Source organism: Gouania willdenowi, chromosome 21, assembly GCF_900634775.1.
Source record: "Gouania willdenowi chromosome 21, fGouWil2.1, whole genome shotgun sequence".
Classification (NCBI taxonomy): Eukaryota; Metazoa; Chordata; class Actinopteri; order Blenniiformes; family Gobiesocidae; genus Gouania; species Gouania willdenowi.
The window spans coordinates 4,568,071-4,582,064 of record NC_041064.1 but is presented as its reverse complement, the minus strand read 5'-3'; the positions used below and the strand labels follow the sequence as shown (position 1 = coordinate 4,582,064).

Sequence of the window (13,994 nt, the reverse complement as noted above, 5' to 3'; positions counted from 1 at the left end):
TAAATGTGTAACATCTGGACCAGTGGGAGGACTTTTAATGAGAAAATATGGGAATAAAGCAGCATTTTAAAATAAAACGGTAACTCCAGCAATGGGCACAAATAAAAGTGTTATATTTGCTTTTTTTTAATTTATTTTTCTATTTGTCATCATTAAATGAAGTCAGGTCACACCTCCTCCTGCGCTGCTTCCCTTTCTTTTCTCAGGTTTATTTCAGAAGATGGAGTAGGTGTGTTTTCCTAAATGAGCTCAACGTTCATTAACACGTCTTCATCCTGAAACAATGACTCACTGACTTGAACGAGTCACAGGAAGTAGAAAAAGAGCAGATATATCCTGTTAAAAGTGTTTCTCCGATGGGAAACATCTCTCACAGTTAAAAGGTCAGATTATGAGTCATTCATAAAGTTAGCATGCGCTCACAGAAGGTATGCATGTCTTAAAAGTTATATACAGTATGTACAGCACGTTAGAAAGCACTTTGCATCATCATGTGCTTGTGTGAAAAGTGCTAAAGTGTGATTTTGATGTGCTACTTGTAATACATAGGCAAGGTGAGTACGGTGAAAAAGACTTTAGTGCATTGTGACCTTGATAAGATAAGTGTGTAAAGAATAGTTGCCTTTGCAGTGACGTCTAGAGGAAGAGAAGTCCAAAAAAAAAACAGCCAAAATAACAGAAAATTACACAAAATGATTCTAAAAACACATTAAATGATAGTAAGATTAAACATATGACAAAAAAAAAACTATTACAAATGAGAAAAAATACACAAAATGACTCCAAAAACACAATAAATGAAAGAAATATGTATGAAATGACAGCAAAAACACATAGTTTACCCCAAAAAACACAAAACAAAACAAAAAATGCACAAAATGACTTCAAAAACACATTAAATGAAAGGAATATACACACAAAATTTACTTCAAATTAAAACCACAAAAAAAACTATTCAAAACGACAACAAACATACACAAAATGACTCCAAAAACACAATAAATGAAGTAAATATGTATGAAATGACAACAAAACACACACACAATTGACCCCAAAAAAAACACAAAAGAAAACTACACAAAATGATTTCAAAAACACATTTAATGAGAAAACCTTACCAAATGACAAAACTATTAAAAATGAAAACAAATACACAAAAAAGCAACAAAAAAAAAAACACAAAATAATGCCAAAAACACTAAACAACAAAAAAAATACACAAAAACACAATAAATGAAAGAAATACGTTTGGGGAAACGATTAACCAAATGACAACAAAAATACAGTGGTATGCAAAAGTTTGGGCACCCTTGTAAATGTTCATGATTTTCCTTAATAAATAATTGGTTGTTTGGATAACAATTCCAGTTAAATTTATCATATAGGAGACAAACACAGTGATATTTGAGAAGTGAAATAAAGTTTATTCGATTTACAGAAAGTGTGCTAGAATTATTTAAACAGAATTAGGCATGTGCATAAGTTTAGGCACCCTTGCATCTTATTGATTTTAATACTCTTAGCACTAATTATTGGAACTCAAAATTGTTTTGGTAACCTCAGTGATCCTTGATCTCCATACACAGGTGAATCCAATCATGAGTCAGGGTATTTAAGTAGGAAAATTCTAGGTGTTTCCTCTTTGCATCTTCTCTGATTAGTGGCAACATGGGAGCCTCAAAACACCTCTCAAATGACCTGAAAACAAAGATTATTCAACATCATGGTTTAGGGGAGGGATACAAAAAGCTATCCCAGCGATTTAAGCTTTCAGTTTCAACTGTGAGGAACATTGTGAGGAATTGGAAGACCACAGGCACAGTTCTAGTTAAGGCCCGAAGTGGAAGACCAAGAAAGATCTCCGAAAGGCAGCGGCGCAGGATGGTGAGAACAGTCACAGTCAACCCGCAGACCAGCTCCAAAGACCTACAACATCAGCTTGCTGCAGATGGTGTCACTGTGCATCGTTCCACTATTCAGCGCACTTTACACAAGGAGATGCTGTATGGAAGAGTAATGCGGAAAAAGCCTTTTCTCTGCACACGCCACAAACGGGGTCACTTGAGGTATGCTAAAGCACATTTGGACAAGCCAGCTTCATTTTGGAACAAGGTGCTGTGGACTGATGAAACTAAAATAGAGTTATTTGGGCATAACCAGGGGCGTTATGCATGGCGGAAAAAGAACACAGCATTCCAAGAAAAGCACTTGCTACCTACAGTAAAGTTTGGTGGTGGTTCCATCATGCTGTGGGGCTGTGTGTCCAGTGCAGGCACTGGGAATCTTGTTAAAGTTGAGGGGCGCATGGATTCCTCTCAATATCAGCAGATTCTGGAGAACAATGTCCAGGAATCAGTGACAAAGTTGAAGTTGCGCCGGGGCTGGATCTTTCAACAAGACAATGATCCTAAACACTGCTCAAAATCTACTAAGGCATTCATGCAGAGGAACAAGTACAACATCCTGGAATGGCCGTCTCAGTCCCCAGACCTGAATATTATTGAAAATGTATGGTGTGCTTTAAAACGGGCGGTCCATGCTCGGAAACCATCAAACCTGACTGAACTAGAGATGATCTGCAGAGAAGAATGGTCCAAAATACCTCCCACCAGAATCCAGACCCTAACTGGAAGCTATAGGAAGCGTTTGGAGGCTGTTATTTCAGAAAAAGGAGGATCTACAAAATATTAAGTATTGTTTTTCTTTTGTGGTGCCTAAACTTATGCACATTCCTAATTCTGTTTAAATAATTCTAGCACACTTTCTGTAAATCGAATAAACTTTATTTCACTTCTCAAATATCACTGTGTTTGTCTCCTATATGATAAATTTAACTGGAATTTGTTATCCAAACAACCAATTATTTATAAAGGAAAATCATGAACATTTACAAGGGTGCCCAAACTTTTGCATACCACTGTACATAAAATGACTTGAAAAAAACAATAAATGAAAGAAATGTGTATAAAATAACACCAAAAACACAAAAGATGTACTCCAAAGACTCAAAACAACAACAAAAAAAATACACAAAATGACTTCAAAAACACGGCAACTGAGAAACTCAGACAAAATGTCGACAAAAATACAAACAATGAGAGAAAAATAAACAAAATTACTGCCAAAAACACCACAAAACAACCACCGTATGCACAAACCTTTTGTGCTTTCTTGTATTAAAGCTCAGGTTGATCATTATTCTAAACACTGAACCCCCCCCACCCCCCCAAGAGACAATCACATTTTTGTGGCCCTTGCTGATATTGATTGGTCTCACCCCTTTAGTTTGTGCCCTCGATGCTAGAATATCACATTTCATAAACTCATATTTAAAAAAACAAGCTGACACATGACATGAATGCTTCAGAGAGCATCTTTAAAATGATCCTAAAAACTCGTAAATCAACTTATTTCTGTCTATATTTGCTATCTAAACACTCTCTGACCTTGTTCAGAAAATGATAAATTCCCAGATGAATGTATGGGAATAGCCTGTAATGTGGTGCAATGTTGTTGTTGTTGTTGTGTTCAGATTGTTTCTTCTCTTCTTTTTCCTCCTCCTCCTCTCCCTCCGTTTGTTTTCTCGTGTTAATCCTGTGTCTTGCAGCAGGAATACACCCACTTAGTTAGTTACGTAAGAGGAGAGAGGCTGAGGATCAGCAACAATCTATAGATATACAGCAGATTACAGCACATCTATCTATCTATATCCATGTCTGTGGAAAAAGCTGGTGGCTGATTGACTATAAATGACTGAAACAGGTTGAGTTGTCAATGGCAACCCTTTGTTTTCTCTATTAATATTCAGCACACACACACACACACACAGAAGCAGACATTTCTCTGAAAGTAATCCACTAATCTGCTCTATTTAAGAAAATAAAGTGTCTTTAATTACAGCCCATCATTCAGAAAGAAGCACAGTGGTGTCCAACATCAGGTCAGGGGGGCGTAAATCTGTCAGAAATTGTGATTTGAGGTGAATCTGTTATTATGGAGTCCCTTTATGTTCTATGAGTGCAGCTTTCTCAGTAAACTGTTATATAAACAGTTTTATCCTGTTGGTGACAGAGCTGTGGCGCCCTCTGGTGGCCTAAAAAGCAACAGCACGTCACAACACAAGTAGCTTCAATATTATTAATAATAATAATATATGAGAACACGTGAACAAATACAAAATGAAAACATCCAACGTATTTATTTGATTCATTACATCTGTTTTAAGTTAAAAAAAAAATAAAATATCAAAGTCCCATCATCAAAGGCTGTTTCAGCCTCATTGGTTCTCTTTGATGTCACTCTTACTGAAAATTTGACATCTTTTTTTTTTTATCTAAATTGGCATTTTATACTCAACGCATACATGAGGGAGGTTTGTGTCCTTAAGGTAGTGTTTATTCCATTAATATAAAAAAATACATATAAAGTAAGATAATCAGTTTTTTAAAGATGTTTTTGCAAGACGTATTTCTATTTATTCTAGGTTTTTATAAATGACATTAAATGGTGTTTTTCCTCAAATTCTCAACGTGTTCCATGTTAGCTTATGATGCTATTAGCTACTATTTGGTTTTATGTATTGTTTTTAAGTCCACATGCTCAGTTTTTTATTCTTATAATATTTGATATTTTTATTATATATTTTAGTTACATTTAAAAAATCTTTTTTTTTTTTTAAACAAAAAAGTTGACAAAAAACGTTTGCTTGATAATATATATATATAACGTAAAAATATCTGTTTTTTAAAGATGTTTTTGCAAGACGCATTCTATTTTTTTCTGAAAAATTCCCATAGTTAAGTTACAATTGTAGATTTAAATAAATTACATATTCAATGGCAATTCTTTTAGGTAATAATGCTATATGCTACTATTTGGTTTTACTTGCATATTTATTAAAATCAAAGTCGCTTTATTGTCAATTTCCACTATATGTACAAGATACGTAGATATTGAAAAAATTACAGTTTACTATGCCCGAAACACAAAACACGAAAACATGACAATGTAGAATATATAAATTATAAAGAGAGAACAACACAACACATATTTACACTATGTACAGTGAGATAAGACTATGAAAATATACATAATATAATATATTTATTTAATCATTCATAGTTGGGGGGTAGTGTGGGGCATGTATTACTTCTGAGTAATACAATTAATACATGCTTTTTGATTTGTTTTTTCACACAAGGTCAGTTTTTTATTCTTTCCTTTGGATCATATTTTTCCAGACAATATTTGATATTTTTTGTTAAACTGCATTTTTTTTTTTTTTTTTTTTTTTAAATTGGGGGTGGGGGGAGTTTAAAAACAAGTTTTAAATCTAATTTACTATATTGTCTGTGGGTTTTACTTTATTTATTAGAAGGATATGAAACATTCTTATCTGAATAATATCCAAAGATTGTGCTATACATGGAAGAAAAAAAAAATCAGAGGGCAGTAAAGATCAATTATAAGCTACCATAGTCAACAACACCATTACTACAAATTCAACAAACTTAAAAGAGGCGATTTAAAAATAAATAAATAAATACATTTAAATTTTTTTTATTAAAACCCATTTTGATACACCTTTATGATACATTTTTAGTGTGTTTTCCCCATTGTAAATATATGAAAGTACAGGCTAATTGTACTCCCATATTCACGTAATAACCAAATAGGAGGGTGTGACCCACACGTATCAAACTCAAGGCCCGGGGGCTAAATCTGGCCCTTGCAAGCATCAAATTCGGGCCACAGGAGAAAGTAAAAAACAACAAAAAATCACAAATCATTGTGGAACTTACCAAATAATTCAGTTGTAGATTATCTTAAAAAATCAGAAATTCAATAACACTGCACAATATTTGCAAGGGCTCCGCCTATATCACATGACTGCAGCCATTTTTAATCACAAATTGTAGTAAAAACTCAAATCCTGCAATTTCTGTCAAACAGTGGTACAAAATTCCTCTAAATTACATTAAAATTAATGACTTAAATGTTTATTTTTTTAACATACACAGTGTGTTAATCCAGTGAGGATGTTTTCTTACCTTTGCTGTTGTTTCCTGTTCACGCTATCACTTGCTTCCTCGTGTGAACAATTAACGTGGTAAAAAAAAAAACAGCTGATTGGGCAGGAAGACTTTTCAAAATAAAAGCACCCGACCTGGCCATGTCAGCTCTCAGCAAGCAACAGACATCCTTACTAGACTTACTGAAAACGACAACAAAATGACTCCAAAAACACAGTAAATGAAAGAAATATGCATGAAACAACAACAAAACTATTACAAATGAAAACAAAAAACGGCAACAAACAACAACAACAATAATAATAATAATAATAATAATAATAATAATGCGCAAAATGACTAGAGCAATACAATAAATTAAAGAAATATGTATAAGTGACAACAAAAACGTACAAAATAGACTCCAAAAACAACAAAAAATACACAAAATGATGTCAAAAACACAGTAAATGAAAGAAATATGTAAGAAATTACAACAAAAACGCACACAATTAACCCCCAAAAAAATAGAAACAACAAAAATACACAAAATCACTTCAAAAACACAATAAATGAAAGAAATATGCATGAAACAACAACAAAACTATTACAAATGAAAACAAAAAACGGCAACAAACAACAACAATAATAATAATAATAATAATAATAATAATAATAATAATAATAATAATAATAATAATAATGCGCAAAATGACTAGAGCAATACAATAAATTAAAGAAATATGTATAAGTGACAACAAAAACGTACAAAATAGACTCCAAAAACAACAAAAAATACACAAAATGATGTCAAAAACACAGTAAATGAAAGAAATATGTAAGAAATGACAACAAAAACGCACACAATTAACCCCCCAAAAAATAGAAACAACAAAAATACACAAAATCACTTCAAAAACACAATAAATGAAAGAAATGTGTATGAAATTACAACACTAACACACAAAATTGACTACAAAAACACAATATAACAAAAAAATACACAAAATGACTTCTAAAAACACAGAAAAGATTTACCAAATGACAACAAAACTATTCAAAACGTAAACACAAATACACAAAATTGACTCCAAAAACCCAATACAACAAAAGAAAAAACAAAAAACACAACATGACTTCCAAAAAACGTTAAATGAGAGAAACTAATAGAAACTGTCACCAAAAATACAAAGAATGAGAGAAAAATATACACACAACAAATACATAGACAAACCCTTTGTTCTTTTCTGTGTTCTGGTGTGTTACTGGACTAACACATTGTGTCTGTAAAAAACAACTAAGTCAATATTATAAAAGAAGACATGACGAACACAATCGATTTATTAAATGAAAATTGGTCACAAAAGCAAAGAATTGTAAAGTGGACTGATTATGAAAACTATAGTGCACAGTGATGTAGAAATGTATTCATTTTTACACCTAAAATCTGTGGCCCTTTTAACATCAAACTGCTTGTGAAAAATGTCAAATTAGCCACACATGGGCGTGGCCAAATAATCTGTGTAGCATCATGTGACTATTTACACGTGCGGATGAAACAAGCAATTTCGTCATTGACTAGAATTTTTTTAACTAAACTTTGACTTATTTAAAAAAAAAACACACACATGAATAAAAACCATATCAAAATATATTGATACTTTTGTGAACTAATAAAAATTTTGTCTCATGGGACGAAATCCAATCAGATTGTGATTTTTACGCATTGATCACATTAAATGTGTCAGTGTAAATAATAATACCAATAATACAATAATCCCATCCAATATCAGGCTAATCAATCAACTCAATCTTTAGGTAAAAAAGATCTATAAACTCTTGTGATTTATATTAAGTCGACTAAAATCTTGATGATATTTAACTGACTAAAACGATAGACTACAACTGAAATTGTATTATATTTTGACTAAAACTAAGTAGCATTTTAGTCAAAACACTGTGACTAAATGATCCGTGCTGAGTGACAGCAGAGGTTCACAACCTTTTTTTTTTTTATTTGGATCGTGACCCCATTTTTATATCACACATTTATGGCGACCCCCAAAAAAACATTTAAAAGCCAGTTTTATTATTAATAATAATAATAATAATAATAATAATAATAATAATAATAATAATAATAGTAAAAATAATAATCATTACAACAAATCATAATTATGAGTTAGTAAAGTCATAACTGAGATAGAAATTATGACTTTTTAATAATTATGACTTTACTAACTCATAATTATGACTTTTTATCTAATAATTATGACATTACTAAATCACAATTGTGACTTTCTTTCTCATAATTCTGAATTTATTTCTCATAATTATGACTTTTTATCTAATAATTATGATGTTACTAAATCACAATTGTGACTTTCTTTCTCATAACTATGAATTTATTTCTCATAATTGTGACTTTTATCTCATAATTGTGACTTTACTAACTCATAGTTATGATTTTCTTTCTCATAATTGACTGTCTTTCTCATAATTATGACTTTAATGCTCATATTTATGAGCTATTTGTGTAAAAGTTATGACTTTTTATGTAAAAATTACGACTTTTTATCTCATAAATATGATTTTCTTTCTCATAATTATGACTTTTCTCTCATAATTATGACTATTTATCCCATAATTGTGACTTTTTTAATTAGTGGAAACAAGCTTCCATTAAAAAAAATGCATTTTTAATCATCAGTAATTATTTTTTTAACACATTCCAGGTGACCCCCATTAAAATTTCAGGCGACCCCACATAGGGTCACGACCCCCAAGTTGCCTTTCATAGTGTCCGTCAGTTGTAGTGGTTATTGATGTTGTTCACACAGCTGATGTGTGATGGGGACACGGTCCCAAAGGGGCCCGCGGGCTGCAGGTTGTGGCCGTGGTACAGTGAAGGAGACCCGGGCCAGTAAGAGAAGCCTGACGCCCCCACACCGGGGGCCACCAGGTTGAGTTTGGAGATCCCGGGGAAGGGAATGGGAGAGAAGTTTCCCTGGAACTTGTAGATGGCCTGTTCCGTGCACGTGGACGGCTGGCACACCTGCGCGAGGCCGTGGAAGTCGAACTTGTAGGCGTAGCGCTTCCCGTGCACTTTGGTCATGATGTTCTTATCGTAGTAATAGCGCAGCGCGCGGCTCAGCTTGTCGTAGTTCATGTTGGGTTTGCTCTTACGCTCCCCCCAGCGCCGGGCCACCTCGTCCGGGTCGATGAGCTTGAACTCCCCGTTGGTTCCTTCCCAGGAGATGCACGACATGTTGGAGCTGTCCGACAGGAGCTCCAGGAGGAACTGCCACAGCTGGATCTGACCACTGCCTATAGGAGAAAGAGGCGGAAAAACACATTTATTATTTCTAATAAATAAAATATATCATAAAATATCACATGTTCAATTTATTTTTGGCCGCATAATATAGTAACACAAAAAATAAAAGAGAGAAGAATAAAAAGAGAGAGAAAAAAGGAAGAGAATAAAGAGAAAAAGAAGAGAAGACGGAGAAAAAAGATAGAAAGAGGGGGAAAAATCTAAGAAAAAAGAAGGAAGAGGGAGTAATAAGAAATAATACAAAATCAAGTAGAAACAAAAAAGAGAGAAGAAAAAATGGAAGAGAATAAGGAGAAAAAGAGATGAGGAAGAAAAAAGAAATGGAGAAAGAGGAGAAAAATCAAAGAAAAATGGAAGAAAAAGAAAGAAAAAGAGCGAGAGAGAGAAAAGAAAAACGCAAAGAAACAAAGAAGAAAAAGGGAGGAAAGAAAAAGAAGAAGAGGAGAAGAAAGAAGAAGAAATGAAACAAAATAAAATTAAACAAAAAAAGAGAATAAAATAAGACAAGAGAAGAAAAAAGGAAGAGAATAAGTAGAAAAAGAGAGAGAAAGAAAATGAACAAAGAAAAGAAGAAGGGAAAAAAGATGAAGAGAAGAAAAAATTAAATAATAGTGACAATAATCTACTCTTACCCTCGCTCATGTGTTTATTTTAGTACTTGTTATTTATAATATCACATGCTGCACGTGCAAAATATGTATGTTATGCTTTAATTTGGCCTCTTTATTAAAAATGAGTATTTGTCATTTTCTCTCCTTACATATAAATAAAAAGACATTCATGTATATTTTTTTAAAACCTGTTTTTTTATGTCCTTTATTCCACTGAAATAAAATAAAAACATTCTCCTAATTTCATGTCTATCCTACTGTTCTTACTTTTTTACACTATTATCCCATGGTGGTATTTATTTAATTTCTTACTTTCTGCTCTTTTTATTGTATAAAAATGTGTTGCTGCAACACGTGAATTTCCCCTCTTGGGATCAATAAATGCATTCTATTATTCTATGATAAATTACGCAAGGATTCTGGGTTATAAAAAAAAAAAAAAACATTTAAAGATGCTCTTTTGCCTTATACTGTTAAGGGATAAAATACAAAAAAAGCAATAAAATGTTATTAATATTTGCATAGTTATATAAAACAGATATATTGTTATCATAAATCATTACACATTAAAACAGTGACTGTATTTATGATGCTATTGAGATGTCATAGATTCTAAATATTGTATCAATTGCTGCTTAGCTTATACTGTGACATTTGCGTGATAATTCTTTAACTGAAAACAACCCTAAAATTCTTCATTGTATGTCTAATAAAGAATAAACCTATTATCTGATTTATATATTTCTATTATAGATATTTATTGTGTTTATGTTTGTTTCTTACCTTTTTGCACTCCTGTGTTTAACGGACCCCAAGACGTTCCTTTGCTCTCTTTCAGTAAATTGTCTGTTGGGTCTGAAATGGAGAAAAAAATAAAAATAAAGTCTGCAAAAATTGAAAATGCATTTATTGCAATATATATATATATCTATATATATACAACGATAAATTAATAGCAACAAAAACCCTGGCAATTATTTTTTTTTATTTTAACACAACGTATAATAGAGTGACTTAATGATATAGCTTATATATTTAAAAAAAAAAAAAAAAAAAACAGGGATATTTTAAGGCCTTTTTAAATGACGTATAAATCAAATATTACGAAATGTGTATTATCTCATCAACTCAGAAAAACCGAAAAATATTTCCTATAAAAAAAAAATTTTTTTAACTCGGCCAATTTTTATTTATTTATTGTACTTATCACTTATCTCATAAATTCAGGAAAAACGGGAAATATTTCCTATAAAAACCAAAAAACAGGGAATTTTTTTTAAAGCTTATTTTTATCTCATCAAATCAGGAAAACCGGAAAAAAAAATATCCTATAAAAACAGGAAAAATGGGGTCAATTTTGTATTTACTTGTCTCATCAATTCAGAAAAAAAAAAATCTGTGAACGCAGCTTCCATAGCTAAAGAAAAAAATAAATAAATAAAAAAGCTTTATAATATCCGTATCCGATCTATATTATTACATCACACTATTTATATGCTGTAAGGAATCAAATAGTTTGAATTATCTGTTATAATAATATAAATAATCATAATAATTTCGCTAATATATATTTTTGGGGGAAAGTAAAAATACTATTCTGTGTAAAAATGAAAGTAAAATAGTTTAAAAAAAATAAATAAATGTTTGGAAATCAATTAGTTTGATTGAAGTCCTCTGTGCGTTCCGGGCGCGCGCATGCAGCCATGTCTCCACGTGCGCTCCTCTGCGGCGGGAGAAAGCTGCAGGAAACGCGTGCAGGAAAAAGGATTTCCGATTTCCGACAAAAGAGCAGACGGGCTTTCAGATTGAAAAAGGCTGAACAAAGCTGTGCCCTCGAAGGCAGCAGGAGGACACCTACCGCCACCCGGCACAAAAAAAGAAAGAAAGAAAGCACAAAAAAAAACAACCATTGAAATGTCCCTCATGAACGAACCTGAGAGATACATGTTGAACATGAGCTTTCCTCCACAGTCCTGTCTCATTGTGCTCACTGCTTCAGAATGGCTTGGATTTCATTTCGTTGGTGCATCAAGAAAAAAAAAAAAAAAAGGATTTTTATTAAACTTTATCTCATAACTGAGATCTGGAATAAACGCGGGTGGACAGATTGAAGTTTCCAGGCAACTGTCACTGGCCCCCATCTCTGAGACAATATTCAGACAGCAATTTCCCCTGGTGCATTGCTTTAATTAAAAGAGCAATTTACCTCTGTCAGCCCGCCTGGTGCCCACAATAAAAAATAAAAAAAAAAGAGCGATAGAAAATTCGGCCCCTTATCAATCCACCATCACAGTCTAATAATAAAGTTTCCGCGTTAAGATCTGAGTTTCTATGGTGAATTGAAGTGTTTGACATGGAAACCAGTTCAGATCCAACCCCCACTTTTCCGCCTCTTTACCTCTGGGCAAACAACAAAGACCTTTTTCATGTTGGTCAAAGAATATTTACCTTAAAAACACGCTTCAGTGCACACGAGAAAACAAGCTTTAAGGTTATATGGCCTCCATCAGGAGAGTAAATGAGCTTGTAACTTTAAAATCATGGTTTCAGCTGAAGGGGAGAGATTTTTGGGGCCCAGCCATAAAGTCAGCAAAATGATGGTCCATTGTTCTATGATTCTGTGATATTCACATTTATTTATTCATCTGAATAACATCCACTGTTATCCAGGAAGTTTATTATTATTATTTGCACTATCAAGTCATCTTAAATATGTACATCTTTGCTTTAATCAGAAATAAAATGGGGTAAAAGTCACCCAAAATGGTGGAAAAGGTGGTGAAATAGGATTTTTAAAACCACAGAAATTGGTTAAAAGATTAAGTGTAAGCTACAATTTGGCTTAAGAGTTCCAGAATAAATTAGGAACAATTAGTTTAAACTAGCAAATAATGGTCATGACAAATTGTGAGTGTGGTAAATTACAAAAAATAAGCATAAAATATGGTGAAAAAAGGTTGAAATGGGTTAACATATGCAACATTAGGTGGGAATAGTGGTGGAGAGCGTTTATAAGTGCCAAATATGTCTTGAATGTGGAAAAATGTGCAGAAAAGGTTTTGACATTTACAGGAGAAGTGGCAGAAATGGGAGTAATGCAGCAAAAAATGCATTAAAAGGAGCAAAAATATGGCAAGAAAAAGTGATAAAAATAGGTGAAAATAGGGCAAGTTTGGTGTAGTTGCAGATAAAGGGTAAAAATAAGCAGAATTGTGCTCAATTTGTTTAGAAAATATTCTTAGTTTCTTGAAGGCATCTGGCGACCCCCTTCTATTGTCTCGCGATCCCAAATGGGGTCCTGGCCTCAAGGTTGAGAAGCCCTGCTATATAGGTCACACATAGTAACAGACACTAAGTCCCTTATTCACTTTATTAATTTTTTTTTTCCTATTTATTCATCTCGTCTGTTACCATATACATGATTGTATTGTCTTTGTGCTTTGATGATGGCTGTTACAGGTGGAAATCCTTGTTATGCACATGTACTATTTACATTTTAGCTCATTTATTATGATATGTAAAAGCTCAGCTATAGGGCAAGAGTTCATGTGCATTCATTGCACTGGAACTATGAACGTAAAACTGTATCGGAAGTCAAGGAAACATCAAAGAAAACATCAAAGTGATCAGCAGACACCCCTAACGAAGACTGGCAGTTGATTGTCGAAACATGTGAGGAGATCAAAGTGCATTTCCTGAGGAACAGTTGTCTGAACAAATGAAACCATACAACCTATAACCGTATATTATAGGTTTTATTTTGGTTTTGTTTGTTTATAATATGGACTAAGAGTCTAGAATACATCTATCTATCTATTTCAATTCAATTCAATACAGCTTTATTGGCATGACAAACAGGTTAAATATAAAAATCAACATTTGTGTTGTGCAAAATAATAAAATAAAAATAGGGTTTCACTATATAAATGTAGAACATATATATGCATAAATGTACAATATATCTATCTCTATCTATCTATCTATCTATCTATCTATCTATCTATCTATCTATCTATCTATCTATCTATCTATCTA

The 13,994-nt window shown here is 32.7% G+C and overlaps 1 protein-coding gene across 1 annotated transcript; it reads right to left on the bottom strand.

The window, feature by feature from the left end:
- Window positions 1–8,657: 8,657 nt before the first annotated feature.
- Window positions 8,658–12,494, bottom strand: LOC114455437 (protein FEV-like). Its single transcript, XM_028436675.1, has 3 exons — window positions 11,893–12,494; window positions 10,743–10,814; window positions 8,658–9,338 (listed from the first exon to the last, which is right to left on the bottom strand). The coding sequence occupies exons 1-3, from the start codon at window positions 11,939–11,941 to the stop codon at window positions 8,818–8,820; spliced, it is 642 nt and encodes a 213-aa protein (XP_028292476.1). The 5' UTR covers window positions 11,942–12,494; the 3' UTR covers window positions 8,658–8,817.
- Window positions 12,495–13,994: the final 1,500 nt, after the last annotated feature.